Source organism: Sardina pilchardus, chromosome 9, assembly GCF_963854185.1.
Source record: "Sardina pilchardus chromosome 9, fSarPil1.1, whole genome shotgun sequence".
Lineage (NCBI taxonomy): Eukaryota > Metazoa > Chordata > Actinopteri > Clupeiformes > Clupeidae > Sardina > Sardina pilchardus.
In genome coordinates this window covers 20,103,352-20,128,641 of record NC_085002.1, presented here as the reverse complement: position 1 = coordinate 20,128,641, position 25,290 = coordinate 20,103,352, and the positions used below count along the sequence as shown (strand labels likewise).

General features: G+C 44.0%; 2 protein-coding genes across 3 annotated transcripts; both read right to left on the bottom strand.

The window, feature by feature from the left end:
* Window positions 1–202: 202 nt before the first annotated feature.
* Window positions 203–2,559, bottom strand: LOC134092314 (protein rolling stone). 2 transcript variants are annotated; one of them, XM_062545116.1, is made up of 4 exons: window positions 2,478–2,559; window positions 2,152–2,365; window positions 1,534–1,768; window positions 203–1,170 (listed from the first exon to the last, which is right to left on the bottom strand). In XM_062545116.1, exons 2-4 carry the CDS (start codon window positions 2,245–2,247, stop codon window positions 428–430), a joined length of 1,074 nt encoding a protein of 357 aa, XP_062401100.1. In that variant the 5' UTR covers window positions 2,248–2,365; window positions 2,478–2,559; the 3' UTR covers window positions 203–427. The 2 variants fall into 2 exon arrangements, 1 of the variants encoding a protein (XP_062401100.1); XR_009940198.1 differs by lacking the exon at window positions 1,534–1,768 and having other exon boundaries at window positions 1,093–1,170; window positions 2,206–2,304; window positions 2,478–2,509.
* Window positions 2,560–3,171: 612 nt separating this feature from the next.
* Window positions 3,172–15,934, bottom strand: rbm5 (RNA binding motif protein 5). Its single transcript, XM_062546234.1, has 25 exons — window positions 15,787–15,934; window positions 14,558–14,604; window positions 14,273–14,453; window positions 13,943–14,098; window positions 13,691–13,760; window positions 12,852–12,925; window positions 11,959–12,042; window positions 11,167–11,227; window positions 10,733–10,798; window positions 10,053–10,213; window positions 9,610–9,707; window positions 9,376–9,463; window positions 9,056–9,121; window positions 8,835–8,904; window positions 8,622–8,722; window positions 8,300–8,429; window positions 8,098–8,186; window positions 7,774–7,941; window positions 6,385–6,525; window positions 5,538–5,636; window positions 5,040–5,222; window positions 4,503–4,577; window positions 4,251–4,351; window positions 3,893–4,022; window positions 3,172–3,615 (listed from the first exon to the last, which is right to left on the bottom strand). Exons 2-25 carry the CDS (start codon window positions 14,572–14,574, stop codon window positions 3,490–3,492), a joined length of 2,535 nt encoding a protein of 844 aa, XP_062402218.1. The 5' UTR covers window positions 14,575–14,604; window positions 15,787–15,934; the 3' UTR covers window positions 3,172–3,489.
* Between the last annotated feature and the right edge of the window lie 9,356 nt (window positions 15,935–25,290).

The following is a 25,290-nucleotide window of genomic DNA, read 5'->3' as shown; positions in this document are numbered from 1 at the left end:
TTGTTAATTGGCATAAGATACTCGGACTTCGGCCGATGACAATTAATCGGTGAATCTCTAATAACCAGAGCTAAGTACATTAGAAGAAGCATGAACCTCTGCTTTTCAGTATTTCTCTCACTTTATTCTTTAATTTAGAACATTTAGTTCCATTTTAAGACTTCAGCTGCCATGCAAATCTTAAATATATTCAGTACCTTATGCTTATCCAATACAAAACGATACATTTCTGTTAGTACATATACATAAAAATGAACTTCTTCTCTGTGTGCTACAAGCAGTGTAATACAATTACTGTAGATGAAGTCCTCTCTCATTGTGGATTGGGATTTGACCGTGATGGCTAAGGGGCACAAGCAAGTTCTTGACATTTTTATGGCAGTAAAATAGACACTCACTCAGTCCCTGCTTTGGGCTGTGTCCAGGGTTAGGCATTTACAGAGCTGTGACCATCAGTCGGTGACTCAGTGGTCATGCTGCAGTAGCCATGGGACAACGCCGTGAGAAGGAGCTGTGGCTCTCCTTCCCCACTCGCAAAGACCAGCACCTCAGGATCTGGAGCCGACGTGGGGAAAGGGGACAGACCACCCACGTTGCCCCACCACCAGGCCTCCCTCTTCAGGGCAAACCTCCCGCCCCTGGGCCCCTGGGCCAGCCTCTCCCTAAGGAGGTGCACGTTCCACAGGACAAAGTGGAACAGGGGTAGGCAGACCAGGCTGAATCCCAGCGTGCAGAGGGCAGCGAGGACCGGGTGACCTCCGAAGTCCAGCACGCGGTACACGTACGGCTGACCGTTCATGTTGGTGAAGCCCCCCAACCAGAAGACCAGGGTGAAGAGCAGGTAGAGAACCCCGGCTGCCAGCAGGTAGAGGTAGTGAACCAGGTGCACAGGTGTGGAGGACAGGACGAGCTCCAGGAGCACCTGAACGCTGTTGACCACGTGGAGGTTGATGCTGAAGGGCCTGATTGGGTGGCGGGACACGGGGTAGTTGATGGACCAGTAGAGGAGGGACACCGCCAGAGAGAAGGTGCTCACGAGGACCTGCAGGAGCCACTGCAGACGGAGCGAAAGAGCCAGTGGAGGAGGAGTGAGGTGAAGCAGTGTCCACTGCTCAACCCTGACGCAGGAGGAGTCGGCGTGAGGGGCTGCCACTGGGGTGTCCAAACTGTCTGGAATGCAAAAGGCAAACCAGTCGACTTCATTTGAAGAGTTCAGATGCAGATGCTCTAAATCTATCTGACCACTTTTCTTTCAAATGAGCATTTTCTATCAGGCTCCTATGGATTTTGTCTACATATCAGACCAGGAATAATGGTATAGGTTTTGATGAAAGGATTTGATTAACACATAGTAGAGAGCTTTCACTCACCATTGTCTCATTTTTGCCAGAAGTGGTGTTTAGAGGGTTTTATTTGTTATGCTTTGAGTAATATATATCAGTTGACCGTAGAGAAATTACATTTTTTAACAAATTCTCATTTTGCATCCACATTTTACACCCGCCTACCTATCTTAAAGCCATCTTGTCATACCTGGGCTCTTCCTTTTAACCTCCCGTCTGCAGAAGCACCTGACGGAAACCAGCATGGCAATGAGGTTGACCAGCGCGATGAGGTAGTACACTCCCAGCATGCAGTAGGTCAGGTGACTCAACAGGATCAGCCATTTGGGGGTGGCAAACAGCAGGCCAGAATGGACGCACCAGGCCAGCGTGTAGACCAGCGCCGAGAGCCGGTACAGGAGCCAGACCCAAGGAGGGATGTACCACTGGGGAGAGGTGCAGGGGTGAGGGAGAGAGGTGAGAGACCAGCTGCACTACTGAGGTGAGGAGAGGAGAGGAGAGGAGTGGGGGGGGGGGGACAGAAACTGTGAAAGAAACACTATCTGGAGTCTCGCAGATTCATCTTTGTTGATCCCATCCACCTCTGTATCCATGCCAAATCAATCCTCTCGGCACAAGTTAATAGGTTCTATTTTACGTTGTTGACCAGAAGAGCATTCAAACCTTGCAGAAATGTTGTTTTCTAGTTTTTTAACATACTTTAAAAGCATAATGCAACACTTAAAAAAACAGTATCAAAACATTCAAAGGCATGTCAGCTGGTAAAATGTAGTAGTAAGTATGCAGTCCCTTGCATTTCTCCACTCACCCGAGGTTCAAGTAAGAGTTCAGGTGTAGCTGGAAAGAGAGGAAGCTTCTTCACCTGGAATTCTTTCCTAAAGCTCCGAGTCCAGCTGGCTCCCATCAGACCTACTGCCACTCGGGTCCTTAAGCGCTGGGCAAGCTAATTCCTGAAGGACTGCTGCAGGACAAAAATCATGACTTTCCCATGAGTTTTCCCAAGCTGCAGTGTGAGTACATCTCTGCTATGTAGACACAAAGGCATCCAGTCAAAACCTAACGACGAAAAACACAATATTTCCTATTGACTTTGTAAAAGGACTTAAAGATCCATGGTCGTCACAGCATACTAACCTTTCGTGTGAATACCAGACTAATAGTTCTCCGTCTTTAAAGTGTGGAGACGTCAACAAACTTTCCGTGTGAAAGAGTGCAGACTCAAAGCAGAAGTGTACAAGCCTTGTAGTCTACTGCCAGTGACGATGTGGTTAATGCAGCGGCCGTGACTCCGTTCAGGACAAACATTGCCGTGCTTATGTAAACGGAGCACAACAACATAATCGTGTTATACCAAATGCATAATTGTTTACATGTGAACAGCTAGCATTCACACACATATTTGCAAAGGTTATTTCCCTGTGACCTAGATCCATTGAGATGAGAAATTGTAAACAAGCAGCCTGATCATGCCAATACCCATAAAATAAAAACAAGGACACTATAGGTTATTTGAACAGGTTGTTTGAAGTGACACTGAGGAAATGTTGACAATCTGTAATAGCTATATCAAAATAAAGGGCAGACAGAACTGTACCAACAGTCAACTGTGCAAAACCTGGAGTGGAACATAATTACGTGAATTTTGGGGTTATGGAACACAATTGCACACAAGATATAAAACTATTTCGATGCAGATTCGAACTTAATTTGAACCTTTTTCTCGATAAGACTTTAGTTCAATTTATGCCTATATTGTGATGTACAAAAGTCTTAGAGGCCTGAAAAGGAAAAATACACTGACAAAAAAGACACAGACCAAGGCACAAGGTAAAGTTATGTCTCTTTTATTCTCTGTACAAAAAGGAGACCATATCAGTATCATACAAACTCTACAATATGCCAATCATGCCAACATAGGAGCTCCCCACGCCAAGAAAAAAAAAAAATCATCCACATTATTTCCACATTTTAAGGGACAATCACACTCTGTACATATATACAACAAAGTAATCTCAGGGACCCGTTAAAGAGCACGAGGCGTGGTCCTGCATGTCATGAGACTGGATGGAGAGCTCATGGGAAGAACAATCAAGGTTCAAATAAGGTTCAGGAGGTAAGTCACTCAGTCATTCATTCATTCATTCATTCATTCAATCTCAGTGAAGCGGGCGAACATGGCCTTGCGCACCGCATCCTTGTAGGAGGCGCCGTCTGCCACACCGTAGTGGCTGCCTTTGGTGCCTAGTCCCGCCCCCTTCATCCGCATCTGGGCCTGCAGGGGGCAGTGGAGACACATGTCACATTTGAGCCACAATGCAAACGGATTTCCAGGTTTTGTGTATGTATGTATGCACGCACGCACGCACGCACGCACGCACGCACGCACGCACGCACGCACGCACGCACGCACGCACGCACGCACTTCGACAAATGTATGTATGCAGCACATTGACAAAACCATTGCTGTGTGAAATTTAATTGGGGTCTTGTTGTACACGCTCAAGACACTCTTTGCCTGGTGTGTGTGTGTGTGTGTCACATGCCCTCACCTCGATGGGAGAAGTGATTCCCTGACGGTTTCTGCCCAGCCCACAGCCCTCTTTCCAGCCCATGGCTTGAAGCATTTTGTTGCCAATGTTGTCGCTGTTCAGGCCATCCTTTGTGGGTTGCTCGTAGTTTCTGTGGCAGAACAAACCGAAACCAAAATACACTCAAACCTTTAGGGTTCAACAACATGGCTTTAAGCCATTAATATTCAGGAATGACACATTGTTGCTTGCACACAAACGCAAATGCAATAATAACATGAGCAAAAACAATAGGGCCTTGCACCTACGGTGCAGCCGCTGCTTCAGCGGCCGCACCTCGGTGCTCTGGCCCTAATAAAGTACACGTTTTGTAACTTACACCACAGGCTGAGGTGGGGTGAACTTCCTCTTCTTGGGCACTGGGGGCTCTGGGATACCGTATTTTTCTCTCCTCTCCGCTGCTCGGTCTCTGTATTTCATCTTTTTATAGAAAAGGGGGGAGAGGTTTATATAATCACTTTTGACACAAATAATAACAATCATTTTAAAACCTATTGGTTCCAAACCCTTGACATACAAACCCATCACCACACACTCAAAGCTTTGTCTGAAAAATGCAAAAGGTACTAACCTCAGTCTCTTTCCTCTCTAGTTCCTCTAGCTCTTCTTCACTCAGCTTTGAGCGCCTGTGCACCTCCAGATTTTGCTGAAAGGAAAGAGGTCACACGAATGTGAAATAAAGGTCAAAAAAGCACACAGCACTGCCAAACATCTGTAGACTGAGAGCTGCTAAAAAATCAGAACTAGAGAATGGAACATCTCCTGTCCACTGGAGTCGATTGGCTCTACAGCCCTAAAACACAACTAGACTCAAAAGAGAATCTTCATCTCATCTGGTGCAAATCAAGTGAGAAACATGAACACAGGAGATCGTCTGATTGTAGGACTATGGGTGACTTTCATTTGGTCTTTTATACACCCTCCCTTCCTTCCTCGATCCTCGTCTTCACTGATCTAGATAAAGAATGATGGGGTGGCAACAATGGGATAGTTTATCCAGTGTTAGTTTATAGACCACTGGGAACGGCCCTCGAGGATCGAGGAGAGATGTTGAGAGGCACCCTATCTAGATGTACCAGGGAATGGATCAATGCAAGTGATTGAGTACCTTGTGGAGGTCCGAGAGCTGCTGGTGGCGGAGCAACGCCTCTTTGTTGGGGAACTGCCTCCTGCACAGCAGGCAGGCCAGCTTCTTCCAGTCGGTCAGCTTGTCCGAGCCATCCTCGCCTCGGTCTGGCTCGGCCGCCTCCTCAGGCTCACTGTCGCCACTGTAGGCCGCCACCAGCCCAACCTACATGCGCACACACACACACACACACACACACACACACACACACACACGTACAGAGACAGACAGACAGAGACAGACAAAGGGATTATAATCGTAACTGCTCCAAATCTTGTGGCAAGGCGTGCTGTCTAAAGTGGAGTAAGACAACATATTAATAACATTTGAATTTACTTTGCATGACATCTTAATAGTCCTTTCCCAATCTCACGTATTGATTTTCATCAGCTTCTTAGAAGGCTTTAAATGCCTACTGCATTCTGAACATAAAACCAGAGAGCTCTTAATGGCAACCCAGGAGAGAGCGGAAATACTGACCTTGGATGTGGTGGGAGGAGGCTGCTGCTGCGGTTGTGGCTTTTCCTCCTCTGCGGCCCTGGCTGACTCACACACCAGTCGGTCCAGGGCTCCCGTTTGCTGCACAGAGAGCATACCGAGCACTCAAAAACCCACTCAAGTCCAAGCTCACAACCACACTCGACTCGCACAACTCTGCTCTGGGAACGGCTCCTCGGGGAGCCCATCTTCAATGATCATAATAATACATCATAAATTGTTTAAGTGCACAACCCCTTCATGACACAGACTGAAATGAGGCTATGGGAATTACAGTGTTTGTCATGCTAGCTGACTTACAGTAACGGAAAACTCACAGATATGAATATGATATGCTGGTTGTATCACGGTATTATTATATTGTGTGGTGTAATTCTCACTAGCTTAATCTCTTAAAATGCAATTTTGTCTAAATATCCTTTTCAAACAGACTATCAGGGAAAAGAATGTTAGAACCCCTAACCAAGTAAATCTGTGAGTAAATCCATGTCAGCTGTGAAGTTGGACATTTTACCATGGGGGGGTTGACGTCATTGTTCGGTTTCAAATGTTGCCACTTGTAAGACACACTCAATCCCAATTCTTTTTTTTTTTTTTTTAAGTATATTTTTTGGGCTTTTGTGCCTTTAATTTTGACAGGACAGTAGAGAGAGACAGGAAGCGAATGGGTGAGAAAGTCGAGGTGGGATCCGGAAAGGACCTCGGGGCGGAAATCGAACCCGGGTCGCCGGCGTGCGGTGCAGGTGCCCCAGCCAGTTGCGCCACGGCTGGGGCCCTCAATCCCAACTCTAGCAATCTCCCTCAGGCACCTCTCCCACCATGATCTTACCTTCTTTTCAAACAGAGTGAATCCGGCGTCGGCCGCTGCCGCCTCCTTTCTCTCCTCGTGGCTGACGGGCAGGAAGCTGCCCCTGAAATTATCCTTCTGTTTGTTTAAGCTCTTGGCCCAGCGCTCCATGTCCTTAGCGATCTGCAGGTACAGCGACATTAAAAACAGAAGGTAAGGGCCTGTACAGGTGAGTATGCTAGACAACACCTGGAGCTATGGGTACAACAGTCCTGTACTGACATCGAAAAAACACAGTTCAGGAGACAACTTTGGGGGGGGGGGGGGGTCACAGGTCACTTCACCTAGCCTGTAATGGCCTGTACAGACTACACAACTTTTTTGTCTTTCACGATTATCTTTTACGGTTGACCATGTCAGACTAGGAGATCAGAGAACCACAAAATCATGCAGCGTCATGGCCGCAAGTGTGGCCACATTACATGTATCGTAGTCTTCTCGTCGTGTGTCGTTACAGTGTCAGTGTCAACACGGGAGTCGTAGGAGATTCCCAAAAAATTCTGACATGCTAGACTTTTGGTCGTAACGTCAAAATCGCGGATCGTTGAACATGTCAGATTACAAGACGCTTCCTCCTTCGTACGTCGTTCCCGACTTTGAATATTCGGACCCGACAATGGAAATTTGTCACACAATCGTGGCAAAATCGGGCTGAAGTCGTGTAGTGTGCACAGGCCATAAGTGAGGCATAGAAGTACACCAATGACAAACAAGTACAAGCTACATTTAACCTTATCTTTAAGCATATGAATAAAACATTTAAAACATGATGGGATCTGGGAAACCCAATGACATGGTGAAGTTTCACCAAATTATGATTGTGATACCATCCTAGCATTGTTGAGAGGGGACATTATCCAGGATCTTGTTAGAATGGTATCAGAATCTCAAGGTTGGACCAGAGCTGAATCAAGAGTATTTAATTTCACCATGTGATGAGTTTTTCCCACAGATCCAATCACAACTTACAGATAAAAATCAAGGCAATATAACAAGGCAGCCTGAAGATGTGAATATGTACTTAAGTATTTCCATGTAACTACAAACACTCTTCACAAGCATGTTCACACAAGTTACATTTCTTAACAATATCCACCAGTGAAAAGTCATAGTGACACAGCTTTGTGGAATGTACACGCCTCTGATATAATCTCAAACCTGCCAACTGCCTGCCAAGAATTTTATGAGTAGCAGAGTAGAATGGAATCGTACAAGCGCACTAGGAGGTCAAAACGCGTGCCCGCTAAGCAAAATGCGTACATGTTGGCAGGTCTGTAACCTCCCGCCTTCTATCTTTTGTTGTTGCTTTGTGGTAATAGCAGATAAGAGTCTGCGACCGTGAGCGGCGCAGGGCGCGCAGCACAGTCTAACCTGCTGGGCAGTCTTGCTCTTGGGCTTGTCCTTCTTCTCCTTGGGCTCTTTGCCAGGGGTGCCAGACGCCGACGCCGCTGCCTGGGCAGAGCCGTCCGCCGCGGGCACGTAGCCCTGCTTGTCACTGTCCCAGTACAGGTACTGCTGCGTCTGAGAGTTGTAGTAGTACTGCAGGCAAAGGGTGGAAATGAACGTCAACAACACTGACAAAGCTGTGGATTGGTTAACCAATGAAAGACTTTCCATACACTATATAGATTTAGTAAGTATACATTTATTGCACTATAAGCATATACTATATCAAAATTCAACAAGAGGACGTACCTGCGAGTTGGCGTCATAATAAAGGCCACTCTGAGGGTCATAGTAATAGCCCGAGGACTCATCATACTGGTAGGTGGATGTGTCGGGAGCTAGAGTGCGTGTGGGGAGGGGGCACACAGACAAGAGACAATTATTAACTCGATAGGCACACAAACACATTTGTTCTTCATATGACAGGTGGCTCATGGCTCTGACGACTCACCTGATCTATCACCACCAGTTGTGTTGGTGGCTGCGGCCGCTGCCATGGCAGCAGAGGCGGCAGGTGTGGAGGCGCTGGCAGAGACGACGGGTTGAGGCTTACCGTCCACCAGCGGCACACCGAGCAACGACTGCATGGTCATGCCGCAAAGCAGGAAGAGAGAAAAAAAAAGTCAGTAAGTCTTCACAAGTTCACGAGACAGAGCGTGTGGTCATTAATCACCATTGTCAGTATTGAGATGTTCGTCCTGGGAGTCAAGACACCACATTAGAGCTTACGACTCCAGAGAGGCTAACGCGCAGTTGCGCAACCTGGGCCTCACCTGGCTGGCCTGACCGACAAGCAGCGACTGCTGATACACCTGAGCCGTCTGCGAAATCACCACCGAGGATGCGGGGACCACTTTCACCCCTGGGGGGGCAGCTGGGGGGGGGGGGGGGGGGCAACAGAACACTTAGATGCTGCGTATTTGGAGCTCTGGCGCATGGTTCACATGGTCTGAGTGTCTCAATGTCAAAATGAAAGGAGGACCCACCTCCCAGAATGCCGTTGCCCTGGCTGAGCTCTACTGCTCCGGCAGCTTGCTGGTAATAAGCCTGGTATTCCTGCCATGCAAACACACAGCAACACCACATCAACATCACAATATCCAGACCGTCAATTCGCAAGGCCATTAGCGGTTCATATGTTGTATTTTGATGGTGAATGTAAATGTATCATATGTAGAGAATGTTCTGTGGGGTTAGGTATTCTCACCGGTGTGAAAGGCACATATCCCTCCTCCAGGTAGCTGTACTCAGAGCCTATATCCACCTGCTGAGGCTGGAGGGGAGAGACAGACAAACAATGTGAACTCTTATCTGCATCTGTTCTACTGATAGCCACAAGGTATATACCGCATTCCATACCTCCACAAAGTAATTCAATGTGCTTTACATAAACAACCGCAGGAAACGGAGGTAAATGAAAACATAAAAGGGCAATAGTTGGGGAGAGGTTAAACACAAAAGCATGTAAAATAGAATAAATCAAAAAAGGGATGTTTTGGGAGGACCGACTGGCGTGGGGAGACCCACCTGACTGGATGACCACTGGGCTGCAGCGATGGCCGTGCTGGCCACAGAGAAAGCACTGACACGGTTCCCATCTGGCAACAGCAGGTCCCTGAAAGGTCATCAGGTAAAAAACAATAAACAAACAATTCCCAAGCTTAGCTATTTGCATGCCACAAATAATAAATACAGGAGACGGGTAAAAATAGTAATTAAAAAAAAAACAAACAAACAAAATAGACAACTATTCACACATACTTGCGAGCACTCTTTGCATAGTCCACGCCTATGGTCTTGCCGTCTAGCTTGAGTGGCGGCTGCAAACCCTGCAGAATTGTGAGCAGCTGGGAAGCCTCCTGACGAAGCGAAACATGATAGGTTGAGTAAGGAGTAGAATAAGGTGGGTTAAGTAAGGAGCTGTTCTCTGTTCCCTCATGTTAAAATCCATTATGGTTCATCAAGTGTAAACAAGTTCATTCAGCTGTGCAGCTTTTGCGGCTGAGCGCCAGGAACAAGTTGACTCTAAAGTTTGCATGTATTTGCATGAAAGTTGTTTACATGAAGGCATTATTTTGGGCCTTTTTATGGCTCCAAAAATTCAAGTGGTGTGACTGGAAAGACAGCTCCAAAACATGAGTGGAGCAATGCAAAAAAGAAATTATTCAAATGTCAATGGTGCAAGGTTGGAATGGGGGATGTACCAGAGGTGAAGAGAGCTGGACGAAAGCAAAGCCACGGTTCTGGCCCGTCTGCTTGTCCTTGATGAGCCGGATGTTTCCTGCCGACAGGTTGGCATAGGGCGACAGAGCGGTCATGATGCCCTCCACCGTGGACAAAGAACCGATGTTCCTCAGGATGATTGCTGTTACACACACACAAACACACACACAAATTTAGCACTCAACTTGAAAAAGGTCCTTTTCTCAAAGCAGTAAGGATGCTTGTGAACACTACATTTTACTGAACACTTCCTCTCCACGACAGTTATGCAAATATTAGCCACACTGTTTGAGTATGATTATCAGAGCTGTCAAGGTCCGGCTTCAGAGAGTGAAAGTCCTGTCAACACACAAAACTGGAGACAAAGTCGGGACTGCCTGCGGCCCAAACAAAAACGAAACAACGCGTGGAATTTCTCTGAGAATATTGAAGGTAGGGGTGAGTGTGAGGTGAGGTGAGGTGTGTTACGTTTGGTCCTTGGATAAAATGTAATGTCATTCATTTTTCACATATCAAGAGTCTGCTAATAAATTTAAATATGAACATCAACACAAACAAAAGCGACTTCCTACACAACCCCTGACTGCAGCTTAAACGCAATCAACACAAACAAACAAACAAACAAATGTATGTATAGAGAAAAGGCAGCAAGATTGCTTACTGTCGCCATAGTAATCCCCACTGGGCTGCGTATCCGTGGTGCCAGTGGTACTCGGGGTGTCGGCATCTGCGGACGCAAACAGAGACAAGACACCTCAACCTCACCGCAGCTTTTGAACGCTGCTCTGTCAAACCAGAGGACATGGGGGCCTCAGTCCAGTAGAGTGCCGCTAACGCTAAGTAATGGCTGAGGCACCATCAGCTGGCTGCCTACTGAATAAATGGTAGTTAGCCTAAGCATTAGCAGTGGATGCTAAGTGTTTTAGAGTAGTCCCCTTTTCAGAGGGTGGTTAACATTTGTGTCAATAAAGATCAAGGCCCTGATAACAGAGAAATATGGGGAAATGACACCAGGGCATGGCTGAGACTGACTTGACAGTAGTGGAGGGGGAGGACATAGCGATGGGTGTGGCCTCCAAGTTGGACTCTACTTACCTGCTTTGGCAGCGCCACACCTGAAGCACTTCAGCCTTCTCCGGAAATTGTACAGGCCGCACTGCAAGTAACCGGTCAGAGCGTTTTTTTAATTGAAAACAGCAGCTACTGGCTAACGTCTTCTCTCAGGAACACAGTACTTACCTTAGGTTCAACATAGGGGTGGGCAAGGTTACCTGGGAAAGGGCTACTGGAACTGCAGGTTCAACCCTGCCTCATACCAGACCTCTCAAGAGTAAGCTTGCCCACCCTTTTCTCCACAAACCCCTACTTCTACCAAAGCACTAACACCTGGCTACGACAACAGTATATATAGTTCTGGAATACAACCTCACCTGAGCATGACCTGCAATACTATTTACTGTAAATAGCATTGGGGATTTCTGGAACATTTGGACTTGGCAAGTTGTTTGTTGTTGTTTTTTTTAACGGCAAATAACTGGATTTTAGCTAACCAGCACTGATGGCACTGATGTTTTCAATACCAATACAAAGACACATCATACCCTCATCACTATACATTTGTAGTGTAAATTTAACACTGCCTTTTCGCTCGGGTTGTTTAGCAACCTGATTAACCACATTCTGACAGGTCACACCCACATAACTGCATGTCTGATCAGATTCAGGACATGGTAGCCTACTGCATTTTGAAAACACACTTTTTGTAGGTACAGACTACACACTTGTAAGCTAGCTGCTTTCTTCATCTGTGGTTGTGTGTGTGTGTGAGTGACTGGGGTGTGGGGGGGCGGGGTGCATGTAGCCGACTTGGCAGTAGTTTCCACTTACTGAGTTGCAGAGCCAATCCTCAAACTTGTGGCGGGGGTTGCTGTACTGCATGGCCACGCTCTTCCCCTGGATGATCAGCAGCTTCTGTGGAGGGAAGTCAGAGGCCATGGTCATTCAGGATTCTTGTCATGTGCCTTCCAACTCTCAGCCCAAGAACAGCCACTACTAGGCAGGCAAGGCAGGGTTGGGGGGTGAGGGACCCCCTTGCTGGCTGAACTGTGTGTGTAGGTGTGTGTGTGTATGTCTGTGTGCATGGGGTGCATGTGTTGACGGTGTTTGGGACCCGAGTGTCCGGGAGGAGCCGGAACAGAGTGTACAAAAGAAGGGTTCGTCCTAGACTCTCACTTTCCCGGGAGCTTTCACACAACCCCGTCAGGTCTATATAAGCACAAGCTATGAATGCATACAGAGAATGCTATTAACAAAATGATCTTGCAAAAGTCTTTTTGAGTGACCCAAAGCTTAACATGAGACCATAAGAAACAGATTTCGTAGAGTGGGGACATTTTCAAAATTGTGCATTTTGATAGATGCACACTATTGAGAGAGGCTTTTCAAGTAGTCTAACCCTTAGTATAGTTCTGATAATGATCTTGAAAGCCATGACAAGAGACATTACTAATAGTAATGAGTCTTCATTTAACAAATTCCCCAGACAAATCTTGTCATCATGCGTTTCTGAAAGATTTTGGTTAGCTAGCAACTTATCCACTAACACTTCAGAGAAAAAGACTTCCCAAGAAACTTCCAAAAATCCTAACACAGTCCATTCTTTCATGGGGTTTCAGTCTTTTATTCACTTTTTTTCCCTTTCTTGACTTTTTTTTTTTTTTTTGATAGTTGCATTTTTGATCCCCAAGGTATAACACTAGACTTGGTGATTAGGAAGCAACCTGATTGGTCTCCATCCATCTGGTAGCATCTTGCAAGTGATAAAACTCCACGAAGGCGAAACCTCGGCTTATACCTAGAGAAGGCATTCAGATATAGACGGGAGGCGTGTTAGTTCAATAGCTCATTGGCATAACATTCAAACTGTCACAAACTGCTTCGTAAAACCCCTCCAAGCCTGATACAGGCCAAAACGGTGGAGGAGTAGCGGATCAATCGTTTGCCATAGCAACAAAGTCTTGGTTTTCCATTAGGAAAAAGAGAAAAGAAAAAAAAAAAAAAAAACTGTACACTGCCCAACTTCATGTCGTCTATAAAGGAAATCAAAAAGGTCAGTTCAACGCAAGCACACAGCTGTACATGCTTATTTTGCTATTTATTGATGAAGTATTTCTAAGGCACAGCAATTCAAAGGACAGAAAGTCATTTTTTTTATTATTATTACTAATGTAATACATTTCTGATGTATTTAATAAAAAAACAAAAGTTAAACTGACAACTGGCTAAATGAGCAATTCCCTCTAACACACTTAACTCAATAAATGTGACTACTTTGATGTCATTTATTAAAAAAAAAAAAACATTTTAAAAAAGAGCATCCTCCTCTTATAATGGGTCTGCTTGCATCGGACTACACACAAGAAACTTACCTTTGGCAGAACCATTAATGGAAGACCATGTTTACAAAGTCACGTGTTTCCCTTAGAGAATGAACTTAATTTCTACAAGGTGGTCCTGACATCTTTTTTGCTATGGCAAAACGGATTGGGAATGGAAGCAGAATGGCCCAGTGGACACAGGATTTGGGAGAGAAGGGAACCTCGCAGCGCCAAAGCCTCACCTGTTCTCTTCTTCATCAGGCGGATGTCCATGGGCTGGGGTCCCTCAAGCTGCTCAAGGGCGGACCGAATCTAACACCAACCAAGAAGAAGACATGTTTACTAATTAAAATAACTACACTTAAGTGAAACAACACAAACCCAGCGCCCAAATGTCCTAAGCTAGAATGAACTCTATTCTTGTCTGAAGATGATCTAGGAAGGCAACACTATGTTGACAATCTAAGTGACTGTTAGCGGATGAGGACCCTTACATCTTGCTCAGTTACGTTGAGTGACAGGCCCCGCAGCATGATGGTTTTGCTCTCCTTCTCTTCGCCAGGCTCGCCCCTGTAGTCCTGCTCACAGTAATCTCCATCCGAATGATGGCCATCATCTGAGCCATCGCTGTTACGCCTTTTTCTCCCCCTCTGCAAAGAAAAGAGTATTCAGGAAATCCTACACATTTACATTTATTTACATTCAGACTTTTTTTTATCCAAAGTGACATATAAAAATGAGGAATAACAATCAACTGCAGAGGAGACCTTCGGTAAAAATGATTAAATATCAACAAATTTCAACGAGAGTGACAGAGCACCAACCTCAGGACTGTCCCGACCCCACCACCTTTCTCCATCTCCGTGACGATCGCTGCGACGATCATCGCCCCAGCGATGAGAGTCATAGCCCCTGTCCTGATCGCGGTCTCGTCGATCCCTCCAGCTACCTTCGTCCCGGGACTGCTCTGAGCCATATCGCCCACTGCGTTCAGAGCGACTCACCCTGAAAGATATTATATTGACATGATTTTATTCCATGAAACTGAAAGAATGAAAAGTTATGAAAAGGCATAGGAGGCACTGGAGACAATGTTGACTAGCACTCACCGTTTATCTCCTCCCATTCCTTGCAAATGTCAGGCAATTAATGAAAACTGAAGGTGAAAGAGGAAGAGAAGCTGTTAAAAAACTGTAAAACTGAAACCAAAAACTGACCTAATCAACTTTGGCAAGCATGCACAATACACAAAAGTTAAACATTAAGGCTTGTCCAATTTCCAAGAGTACCTTTAGCTGCTAGGTCATATTTTGCTGAATGACATTTTTTTTACAATTTTCATTTTCTAGCCAAACCCGCAGCTACATTTTTAGCTAACACTACCCAAAGCCATCGATATCTCATAAATAACTTTGAGATATCGATGGCTTTGACACTACCTAAATAGATTAGAAGTCACATTTCCTGGTTCACCACCACCTTCAAGTAGCACAAGCACTCTCAAAAGCACCGTGGTAGTTACTGTAACACTAGGCCTGCATACGTTATCATGCTAATTTCCTTGCCATTTGACAGCTTCAATAATTATTACAGTAACAGCTAGACTGAGAAGTTAAATTCCATGCTAAGGCCTCTAAGATGAGCAGTAGGCCACACTAAACTAAACTTGATCCAAACTATTCCGTTACATCAAACTTCAGATATCTGTAGAGGCCGGTCTCTATGAACATAATTTGTATCATAATGGTATTAACCTGTCTGACCAGCAGAGAAATAACATTACCATTGGGATTGCAATGGCCTAGCGTTACGTTTACACTATGACGACGTTAACAGCGACTACTGCATTGGCACAGGATTTTGCTCGGCTCTTTCTGAATTCTCTGTTTAAGTGACATTTAGGGAGATCAATCTCACAATAACTACCCAAAGCACCAACAAAGTTAATGTTAGCGCTATATAAAGGTAACGTTACAGCTGTCTGCTACGAATGTTAACGTTAGCTTGCTGCCTCAAACAGTAACGTTAACGTCAATCATCAGAGATCACATTACCGATGTTTGTCCACGTTAGCGCGTTAAACGACAAGGTTTGAAATCTGTCATTACACTTAATCTATTACTGTTACACGTCTATTAAATCCATATTGAAGGACATGTTTAACGACTAAGCTTGTCTGGTCGCCAGTTAACTTAACAAGCTAACATAATACAACGTTAACGTCGCGCGCAGGGCCCAGGCAGTCAAGATGGAGACGTCCTGTTGTAACCACAAGCGCGTTCGGATTACCTTTCTCAATTTGCAAATTAATCATACGATTCAGTATTTTATGGCTTACCCTTATTTCGAATTATTATATGCAAATTCTGTAATGCTTCGCCGACAGACGCAACTTGAAGCCCTGCAAAAAGCCACGTCTAGGCTTGAGCGTTTGCATGTAAATGCTTGTTCCAAAAGCTAACGATATGATAGCCTACAAGCTAAGAGAGAAAATGGTTCACACTTCTCTTTCCCAGAGTTCTCTTGGTGAACGTCTCTCTTGCCGCATAGGTTGATGGGTAATGGAGTCCTTTGCGTTTTTGATAAAATGACCATTTGGTCCCACAGTGATAAAATGACCATTTGGTCCCAGTCATCTTTGTCTGTCTATGGTCAAAACTAGGCTACCACATAAAATCACAGTAGAGTTAAATTGCCAAATTAAGTCAATTGTTCAATGTCATGTCAGACTGAAATGGATTAAAACAAACTTTCTCTTTCAGTCATGGCCATGCTACCTAAATATAGACTGACTCAAGACAAAGAAAGTAGAAATATTTTGAATGCTATGTAATTGCAGTTTAATTGCTTTATCTCTTCACAAGGCTGGGCTTCTCAACAATGAAATAGCCTACCTTCACAAAATCCTTAGGCCTATCAAAGGGGCCACCGAATAACTTCACATCTTTGAAGTTTCATTAGGCTACAATAAAAATAACTATCATTAAAAACAAAGAATACAATTCCCAAGTTACTGTAAATGGACACTTCATTGTAGTGATGCGCAGGTCGTTGCTGTTGTTTTTTTTTTTTCTTTTTTCATATAAACCACCACGCACGGCCAACCCATTTTGGAGGTCCCATCCAACCCAACCCGACAACAATGCCTCTATTAGGCCTAACCCGACCCGAAATTTCCGCCGCCCAGTCCAGCACATTCTCTCCACAAAAATGAATCACGCTTGTCAATTTGTCTCCATCTCCTACAGTACTTTTGTGCATGTAAATGAGTGTGTACAGAGTGTGTGTTTGTTTTTGTGTGCTTATGTGTGTTTATTTGTATGTGTGTGTGTGTGTGTGCCTGCATGTGTGTGTTTTTTTTTTGTGTGTGTGTGTGTGTGTGTGTGTGTGTGCACGCGCGTGGGGGCGCGCGTGTGTGTATGTGTCTGTGTGTGTGCATGTGTGTGCGTGTGTGTGTGTGTGTGTGTGTGTGTGTGTGTGTGTGTGTGTGTGTGTGTGTGTGTGTGTGTGTGTGTGTGTGTGTGTGCATGCATGTGTGCATGTGTGTAGCTGATGGCCATGAATGGAATTCCACAAGACTTGGCATGTATTCAGAGAGTGATCCTAAATTTTGTGCAGTTTTTAACCTGTCAGCCAAAGATACCTGCGATTACGATGCTTTGTTTTTTTTTTAAAAGATAATTTTTTGGGGCTTTTTATGCCTTTAATTGGACAGGACAGTAGAGAGAATGACAGGAAGCGAGTGGGAGAGAGAGTCGAGGTGGGATCCGGAAATTTTTCATAATTCAATCATTTGTTTGACTGTGGAAAACACCACAAGCCTTGGCAAAAATAAAAAAAATAAAACAAATACCCCAATTGTCCCTAGATATGAACCCGCGCACTGTTGACAAAGGAGATTCAGAGCCTGACACGCTATGAGACACTATTGAGCTTGTATACAACAACATTTCTTCAACCTTTTAGACTTATGCTACCTTACCATGTTAACTTGGGATAGAAGCCAGGCCTAGATAACGTTTTCCACAAACACATCAACGCTGCATTGCATTATCTTGCTGGGTGTAAGAGGGATAGCCTAATCTCTTCTAAAGAAGAAATTAACCCACAAGAACCCACCCATGGATGTATTTTCTGAAAAGAGGATTGTGGGAAATGGAGAGGGAGGGTGGGGGGGCTTCTAGGGAAAGTGGCACTGAATTGGTTGTGGCACCCGTGTCTCTATGGGGCCTTATGGGTTTCATCAGGTCCGTTTCCATGGCTGTATAAAATCAAGCATTTGATTATGAACAGAGACGGTTGATAAAGTGACATGATCCATAAAAGGGTAATTTCCTGTAGGAGTCCGGAGCTAGGTCAACTCCAAAGTCTAATTGGGGGCCAAGCAGCGAAGCTGCGAGGACCCCATTGTGTTTGTTAGTTTTCTTATTATTATTATAAACTATTATTGGGGGCCAAGCAGCGAAGCTGCGAGGACCCCATTGTGTTTGTTAGTTTTCTTATTATAAACTATTATTATTCCTCTGTGCATTGAAACCAATGGCAGCCCATAGAACCGACTACGGAAAAGTTGTGAAATTTTGCACACTGATTAGGGTCAGTCTGAATATTCTTGTGACGAAGTTTCATGTTGGCAGCTCAAACCCTCTAGCGCCACCAACAGGTCAAAGTTGGACTTGCGTTCACGCACGTAACTTTTGAACCCTTGGGCCATTTTTCAAAAAACAGGTATCTTTGTAATCCTTGGGCCAGCCCGAGTTCAACGCACCCTATGACGTCATTTTCCGCCATGATGGATTTTCCGCCATTTTGGATTTTATCAAAAACACTTAAAATGTATTGGAGGTCACAATTTTTCTCTGATTTTCACCAAATTTGACAGAGAGCATCTTCTGACCAAGACAAATACAGCTCGTGCTTTTCATCTTCGGAACTTTTACCGTTTGCCCATAACAGCCAATCGAAATCCACGGCGAAGCCGCCAAACAGGAAGTGGGATCATATTTCAGCAACCCTTGCACGCATCAAAACCAAAATTAGTACATGTACTCTGGACCCCATTAGAAGGAGGCTCAAGAAAGTTGGTGACCTTTGACCTCTAGGGGGCGCTGCAATTAGCAAAAAGGCCTTTTGGCCTGTAGCTGTTGATGTGTTTGGAATTAAAACTTGCTACTGGTGCCTGGTTATACTGTTGGAGGTCCTTAGGTTGACCCAGCTCAATTTGTGACATTATCATATTTGAATCGGCCTCCATATTGGATTTAATGAAAATCCTTTAAACATTTCCACATGTCGCAAAATGTATCCGATCTGCACGAAACTTCACACAGATGATCTTCAGCCCGAGTCTAATATAGGCCTTGCTTTTCGGAGGGATATCTTAAACCGTTCGCCCGCAACAGCCAATCGAAATTGGCGGTGAAGCCGCCGAACAGGAAGTGAGCTCGCTTCTCGGCCAATCTTGGGATGTTTGACATCAAAATTCTTGCGACTGTTGAGAACTACATACCTGACGTAACAGCATTGAGTTACCGTGGCAACTCTGGCCTTTTTGTCCTGCCTGCTTGGCCCCCACATTGCTGCTTGCAGCTATATTTATTGTTATTCCTCTGCCATTGAAGTCAATGGCAGCCCATAGAACCGACTACGGGAAAGTTGTGAAATTTGGCACACTGATTTGGGACAGTCCCATTATTCATATCACCAAATTCCATGTCGGCACCTCGAACTCTCTAGCGCCACCAACAGGTCAAAGTTGGACGTGCGTTCATGCACGTAACTTTTGAACCCTTGGGCCAATTTTCAAAAACCAGGTATCTTTGGAATCCTTGGACCAGCCCGAGTTCAACGCACCCTGTGACGTCATTTTCCGCCATGATGGATTTTCCGCCATTTTGGATTTTATCAAAAACACTTAAAATGTATTGGAGGTCACAATTTTTCTCTGATTTTCACCAAATTTGACACAGAGCATCTTCAGACCAAGACTAATTCAGCTCGTGCTTTTCGTCTTCGGAACTTTTACCGTTGGCCCATAACAGCCAATCGAAACTCGCGGCGAAGCCGCCAAACAGGAAGTGGGCTCATATCTCAGCAACCCTTGCACGCATCAAAACCAAACTTAGTATATATACTCAGGACCCCATCAGGGGGAGGCTCAAGAAAATTGGTGACCTTTGACCTCTAGGGGGCGCTGCAATTAGCAAAAAGGCATTTTGGCCTGTACCTGTTGATGTGTTTGGAATTTAAACTTGCTACTGGTGCCGGCTTATACTGTTGGAGGTCCTTAGGCTGACCCAGCTCAATTTGTGACATCATCATATTTGATTCGGCCGCCATATTGGATTTAATCAAAACCCCTTAAACATTTCCACAGGTCAAAAAATGTATCCGATCTGCACGAAACTTCACACAGATGATCTTCAGCCCGAGTCTAATATAGGCCTTCATTTTCGCAACAATGTCTTAAACCGTTCGCCCGCAACAGCCAATTGAAATGGGCAGTGAAGCCGCCGAACAGGAAGTGAGCTCGCATCTCGGCCAATCTTGGGTTGTTTGACATCAAAATTCTTGTGACTGCTTAAAACTACATACCTGACGTAACAGCATTGAGTTACCGTGGCAACTCTGGCCTTTTTGTCCTGCCTGCTTGGCCCCCACATTGCTGCTTGCAGCTATATTTATTATTCATCCTGTGTCCGAAAGAGTGTTTCATTGGCATCACACACAATGGGTATATAATAGTACATATCACATTTTAAAATATATATATTTATCTTCTCTTATTGCTTATTAAGAGAACAGTTTATGTTTGACTTAATGGAGTCTGGAACTACGTGCCATTTGTTCCATTGGCAAATCCCTTTATGATTAATCTTGGTGACTATATAAATGCAGACTGCATGGTGCACTTGATTAATACAAAGGGACCTGATGAAACCTATGAATAGGTTACGTGCCGAAAACGAATGGCCTCGCTGTAGGCTATGGGTATTACATTGTCTACATTTAAATGCTGTAGGCTAGCCAGCAGCCAGCTGACATTGTTATAATCTGCTGTATTGAGAAGTCTGAGATGGTGCTCCTGATAGCGTGTCAGCCGACCATGTGTGGATGTTTTGTGTGGCAGGTTCAAACCCAGCTGATATTGTTCTTGTTTTGACAGTACACTTGTTTATCATAATTTAAACTCTATATCCTAGCAACACACTCTTCAGGAGCCAATGACAAGTAGACCTACTGAAGCGAGGCTATATCTCTCCACCTCCACAAGTTAACAGCTGCTTAGGCTGCACTCTTCCAAATTGATATGAAAGTAGATCTGGTGCAATGGCTCCATGGTCTTCAACTAATCGCAAAAATAAGGTTAAATTGCATGTCAATTTATTATGGACACGTCAAGACCATGTATGTTCACGCAGACTTCTTTATTGCACAGAAGTAGGCTTAATTGATTATTTGTCGAGTTACATCCCGACCCAGGCAGGGTAAACCCTGAACTGCTAGCTGATCCAAAAGGTGCACCCGGATCGTCCATAGGGCACTAGGCTGAGTGAACCCTGCCTGACCTGCCGGCGAATTTGGATTCTGTCTGGCAGCTCAGGCTGTAAACCTGCACATCTATCTCCTCTGTCTCCCCTGCCAGAACCTTTGGCTCCAATCACAAACTAGTAGCTTATCCAAAAGATGCACTGGATCATTGGATACATGTTCAATCTTAAGAGATTGAGTTTAGTATGGTGACAGCCAGACTAGGGGCACAAGACTTCCGCATGAGTCTCTGAGCAAAAAAATCTGACTCAACTTTGTCAACAAAGTCATTTTTCCTCCATTGGGGATTGGAATTTTGGAAAATCCAATGTGGCAGGAAGGCGCTAAGAGTCATTTGAACTATGCCCATTGATCACACCTTTTGTGCAGTAGAAATGGAAAAACACTGTGTTCGTTTTAAGAAAACCTGCTAGCAAACATGGTTGGTTCTCAAGTTTTCTGACACACACCATTAATTAACAATGAAACCTTATAGCCTAAAGAAAGGCGTGCCTCTGTCAAATGAATTAGGCACAGGTGGACTCCAATCTAGTTGTAGAAGCATCTCCAGTAGCCTAACTTAGAAGTAGGATGCAACAGAGCTATATTGCAAGCGTCATAACAAAGGGTGCATACTTATGTGAATGGAATTTTTTTTGCTCTTCCACTACTTCCTGCACAGGGGCAGCACAAATGAACTTCTGTTCACAGTTCTGTGACACTGAATTTGGAAATGAAGGAGTGTGGCGTCTATACAGATATGGCTGGTATCTCTAGACATTAGGGAAAAGAGTACATATATACTATTCAAATAAAATATATTTTATTTTATTTATTTATTTGCTATTTGATAGGTACAATGCTCACTGATTGACAGACAGTAACTGTAAATAAGCAGAGTTAGCTTGTGAGTGCTAATTTTCATCCGATGCCCTAGCCAGTTCTTACAAAGGCAGCCTATTAAGAGAGCAAACAGAAAAATCAAACAACAAATAAGGGAACCTCTGCACACTAATATTATGTAAACTGTATAAACTTTACTCTGGTTTATTTCAAGTGAACAACATGTTTTTTTACGGGCATGGAGCGTCATCAGGTAGGTATGATCATTCACATGATCAAATATGGCAGGTCAACAATTAAGCAATTTACCATTTCAAATATTTTGACAATAGGCTAAATCTGTGTACTTAGTCTGTTGCTATTGATACTTCTGTCTGAGCACACTGAAAAACAAAACAATCCGAAAAAATACAAGTAACTAGACAAACTGTGCAAACTGGTTCCTAGACACCCATCAGACACACTTATGAGTGTGTGTATTGGGGTAATTCCAATTTTAGATATCTGACATTAAGGATGGGTCGCTATTCCAAATATCCTGTGTAATCCTGTTTTTGGCTGCATGCATAAAGGCCGACATGAACAATTCTTTTTGTTCTCAGCTCGGGGTGCTGCTCAATAAATTTCTTCAAGGTTGACAGTTTCTTGCAAACAAAGTCAAACTTGGCACAGCACTTGCTCATGTCCTGGAGACACCTGCCAAGCCAACCAGACAAATGGTTTGACAGACATGCGAATAACACACAAGCTCACAGAGAGGAAGTAGCCTGGCATAGCCCTCCGTAAGCATCCGCTCAATTTTCATTTCCCTTCGCCATTACGTCTGGGTCTGATCCCTTTGAACTCGATTTCTCAGGATGCATTCCGAACAGACCAATCAGCGAACGGGGGGGATGGGGGGAGGCGGGTGTTAACGATGATGTGTAGCATATGCGCGTTGTATAGTCTCGAATTGGGGAAAATCAGGCCCAATCGTTTCAAACTTCAACAGAGTTCACGCCTCCTGCCTGAAATCGATTCTGAATGGAGTAGGTCCAGACCCTCTGAACGATATACGAGGGTTTGGTATGTTGGAAAATTAACATTTTAAAGAATATCTGGGTTCATTGAATTCTACATAGAATTTTAGAACCTTGAATTGTTGCGGAATGGAAACTTGTGTTAGAATGTTCAAAACCCACCCTTTTAAAGGTTATCAGTGGCGACTACTGACTATGCGCTTAAAGGTATGAGAATATTATGGTTTTGCAGTGATTTGCTGTTCTGCATGGATGCATTCCCTATGCTAGACGCTGTCTGATATGGATTGCCAGGTTGGCACTAATAAAGGTCTGATTTAGTGTGGTCCAGCAGGTAATCAAAATGCTGCTACACGAAAAAGTAAAAGTGCTTGGGGCATCTGCTAATTTAGTCAGACTATCAATCATGCCAGCTCCTTGTTTTGCAATGTTTATCTCACGGTACAGGCTCTTCTGTTGAATCTCATTATGCATGCACACCGTTGAAGGTATGATCATGATATGCGTCATCCTTTCTTTGAAAAGCACAAACAGATAAGCATCTTGTGACTAAATATTAGCATACCTCATACCCCACCTCATTACGTAACAACCTACAATGTTGTGTAAGCAGTGCCTTAAGGCTATAATAAGACCATGGATATTGTTTGTACCAACTCCCCTGACAATGTAGCTGGCTTCACCCACCTAGATCTTCGTTCAGGGAGATCTAGTCTGGCAACCCATTGCATAGTTCAACAACCGTTTCTCTCAGACAAGAAAAAGTGATGAGAGGGAAAGAGAAAATGTAAAGTTATTGTGATAAACAGAGGCAGCAACACCTGCAAATGTCAAATGCAGTTGGAAAAATGCAAATATTTATTTACAACAAAGGTAGACCCACATACATTGTTTCCTGACTGTTGATGCTGTTTATTGTCAACTTGTAAAATTGAGGCGAAATACGAACTAACGTTAGGAATCTCTGGTCAATGTGATTGGTAGGCTGGACCAATGATTTCACAGTTAGTGCTTGTCACAAAGCAAATGTTGCAAGCCTTGCAAATGTTTCCCAATCGAGCATTCCCAATAAGGTTTAACATTTAATAGCCTACTTAATATTTTTCCAGAAAATTAAATTTAAATTCAGATCCCGGGAAAAGACGACCCATTTCCCGGGAAATAGCTGGTTTTGTTTGTTTGTTTGTTTGTTTTTAGCCCAACAAATGTACTGATATATCATCAAGTATGCGTTCCAAATCCCAAACTGACATTTTTTTTCCGATTATTACATTACCGTACAATATCAGCATTGCATTGGACTTGTGACAACTTATAGGCTACATTATATTGCCAAAAGTATTTGCTTACCTGCCTTGACTCACATAACTTCAGTCCCATCCATTCTTAATCCATAGGGTTTAATGACATCAGTCCACCTTTTGCAGCTCTAACAACTCTTATGAAAAGGCTTTCCACAAGGTTTAGGAGTGTGTTTAAGGGATTTTTTTTCTTTCAGAAGCGCATTTTTGAAGTCACACACTGATGTTGGACGAGGAGACTGGCTCTAAAATCCATCCCAAAGGTGTTCTATTGGGTTGGGGTCAGGACTCTGTGCAGGCTAGTCAAGTTCATCCACATCAAACTGTCATCCATGTCTTTGGACCATGCTTTGAACACTGGTGCATAGTCATGTTGGAATAGTAAGGGGCCATCCCCGAGCTGGGCTTGGTCCCTAAGTACCAGTGAAAGGAACTCTGAATGCTTCAGCATTATGGTTATGGTTGGTTATTGTTATTTAGCAGACGCCTTTGTCCAAAGCGACATACAAATAAATAACAATACAAATGAAATTAACGGTGAACAAGTACAGAAAATAGGGAGAATAGCAATATTATCATTTATCATTATCATTTTAAGCAACAACCTAATGAGAAATAAACAATGAATATATAGGGGAATAGCAATTAAAAAGAATAAGTCATTCAATCAATAATAACAATAACTATGGTATGATAAGGCTAAATTTAGAGTAGCAAAAATAAAAACAACAATGTCAAATTCAATCAATGGATTAATTATAACAAAAACAATTATACAAATCACAACACATAAGAAACGCTCAATAGAATAAGTGCATATTAACAAATATGCCTTAAGACCTCTTGAAAGATCCAAAACTGATGCTGGAATGCTGCAACTCACTCCACGAACATGGAACCACTAATGAATAATCTAGAAATTAACCTAGCATTTATGGTTGGTCGACACAACAGACGCTCATCAGAAGACCGCAGTGGGCGGTTGGGAATGTACATCTTGATCAATAAACTGAAGTAGCAGGGAGCAGATCCAGTCAGTGTCCTGTAGGCCAGAGTGAGAGATTTAAATTTAATTCTGGCCACTAGGCAGCCATTGAAGAGTAACTAGGAGAGGAGTTACATGTGTCCTCTTTGGCTGATTGAAGACCA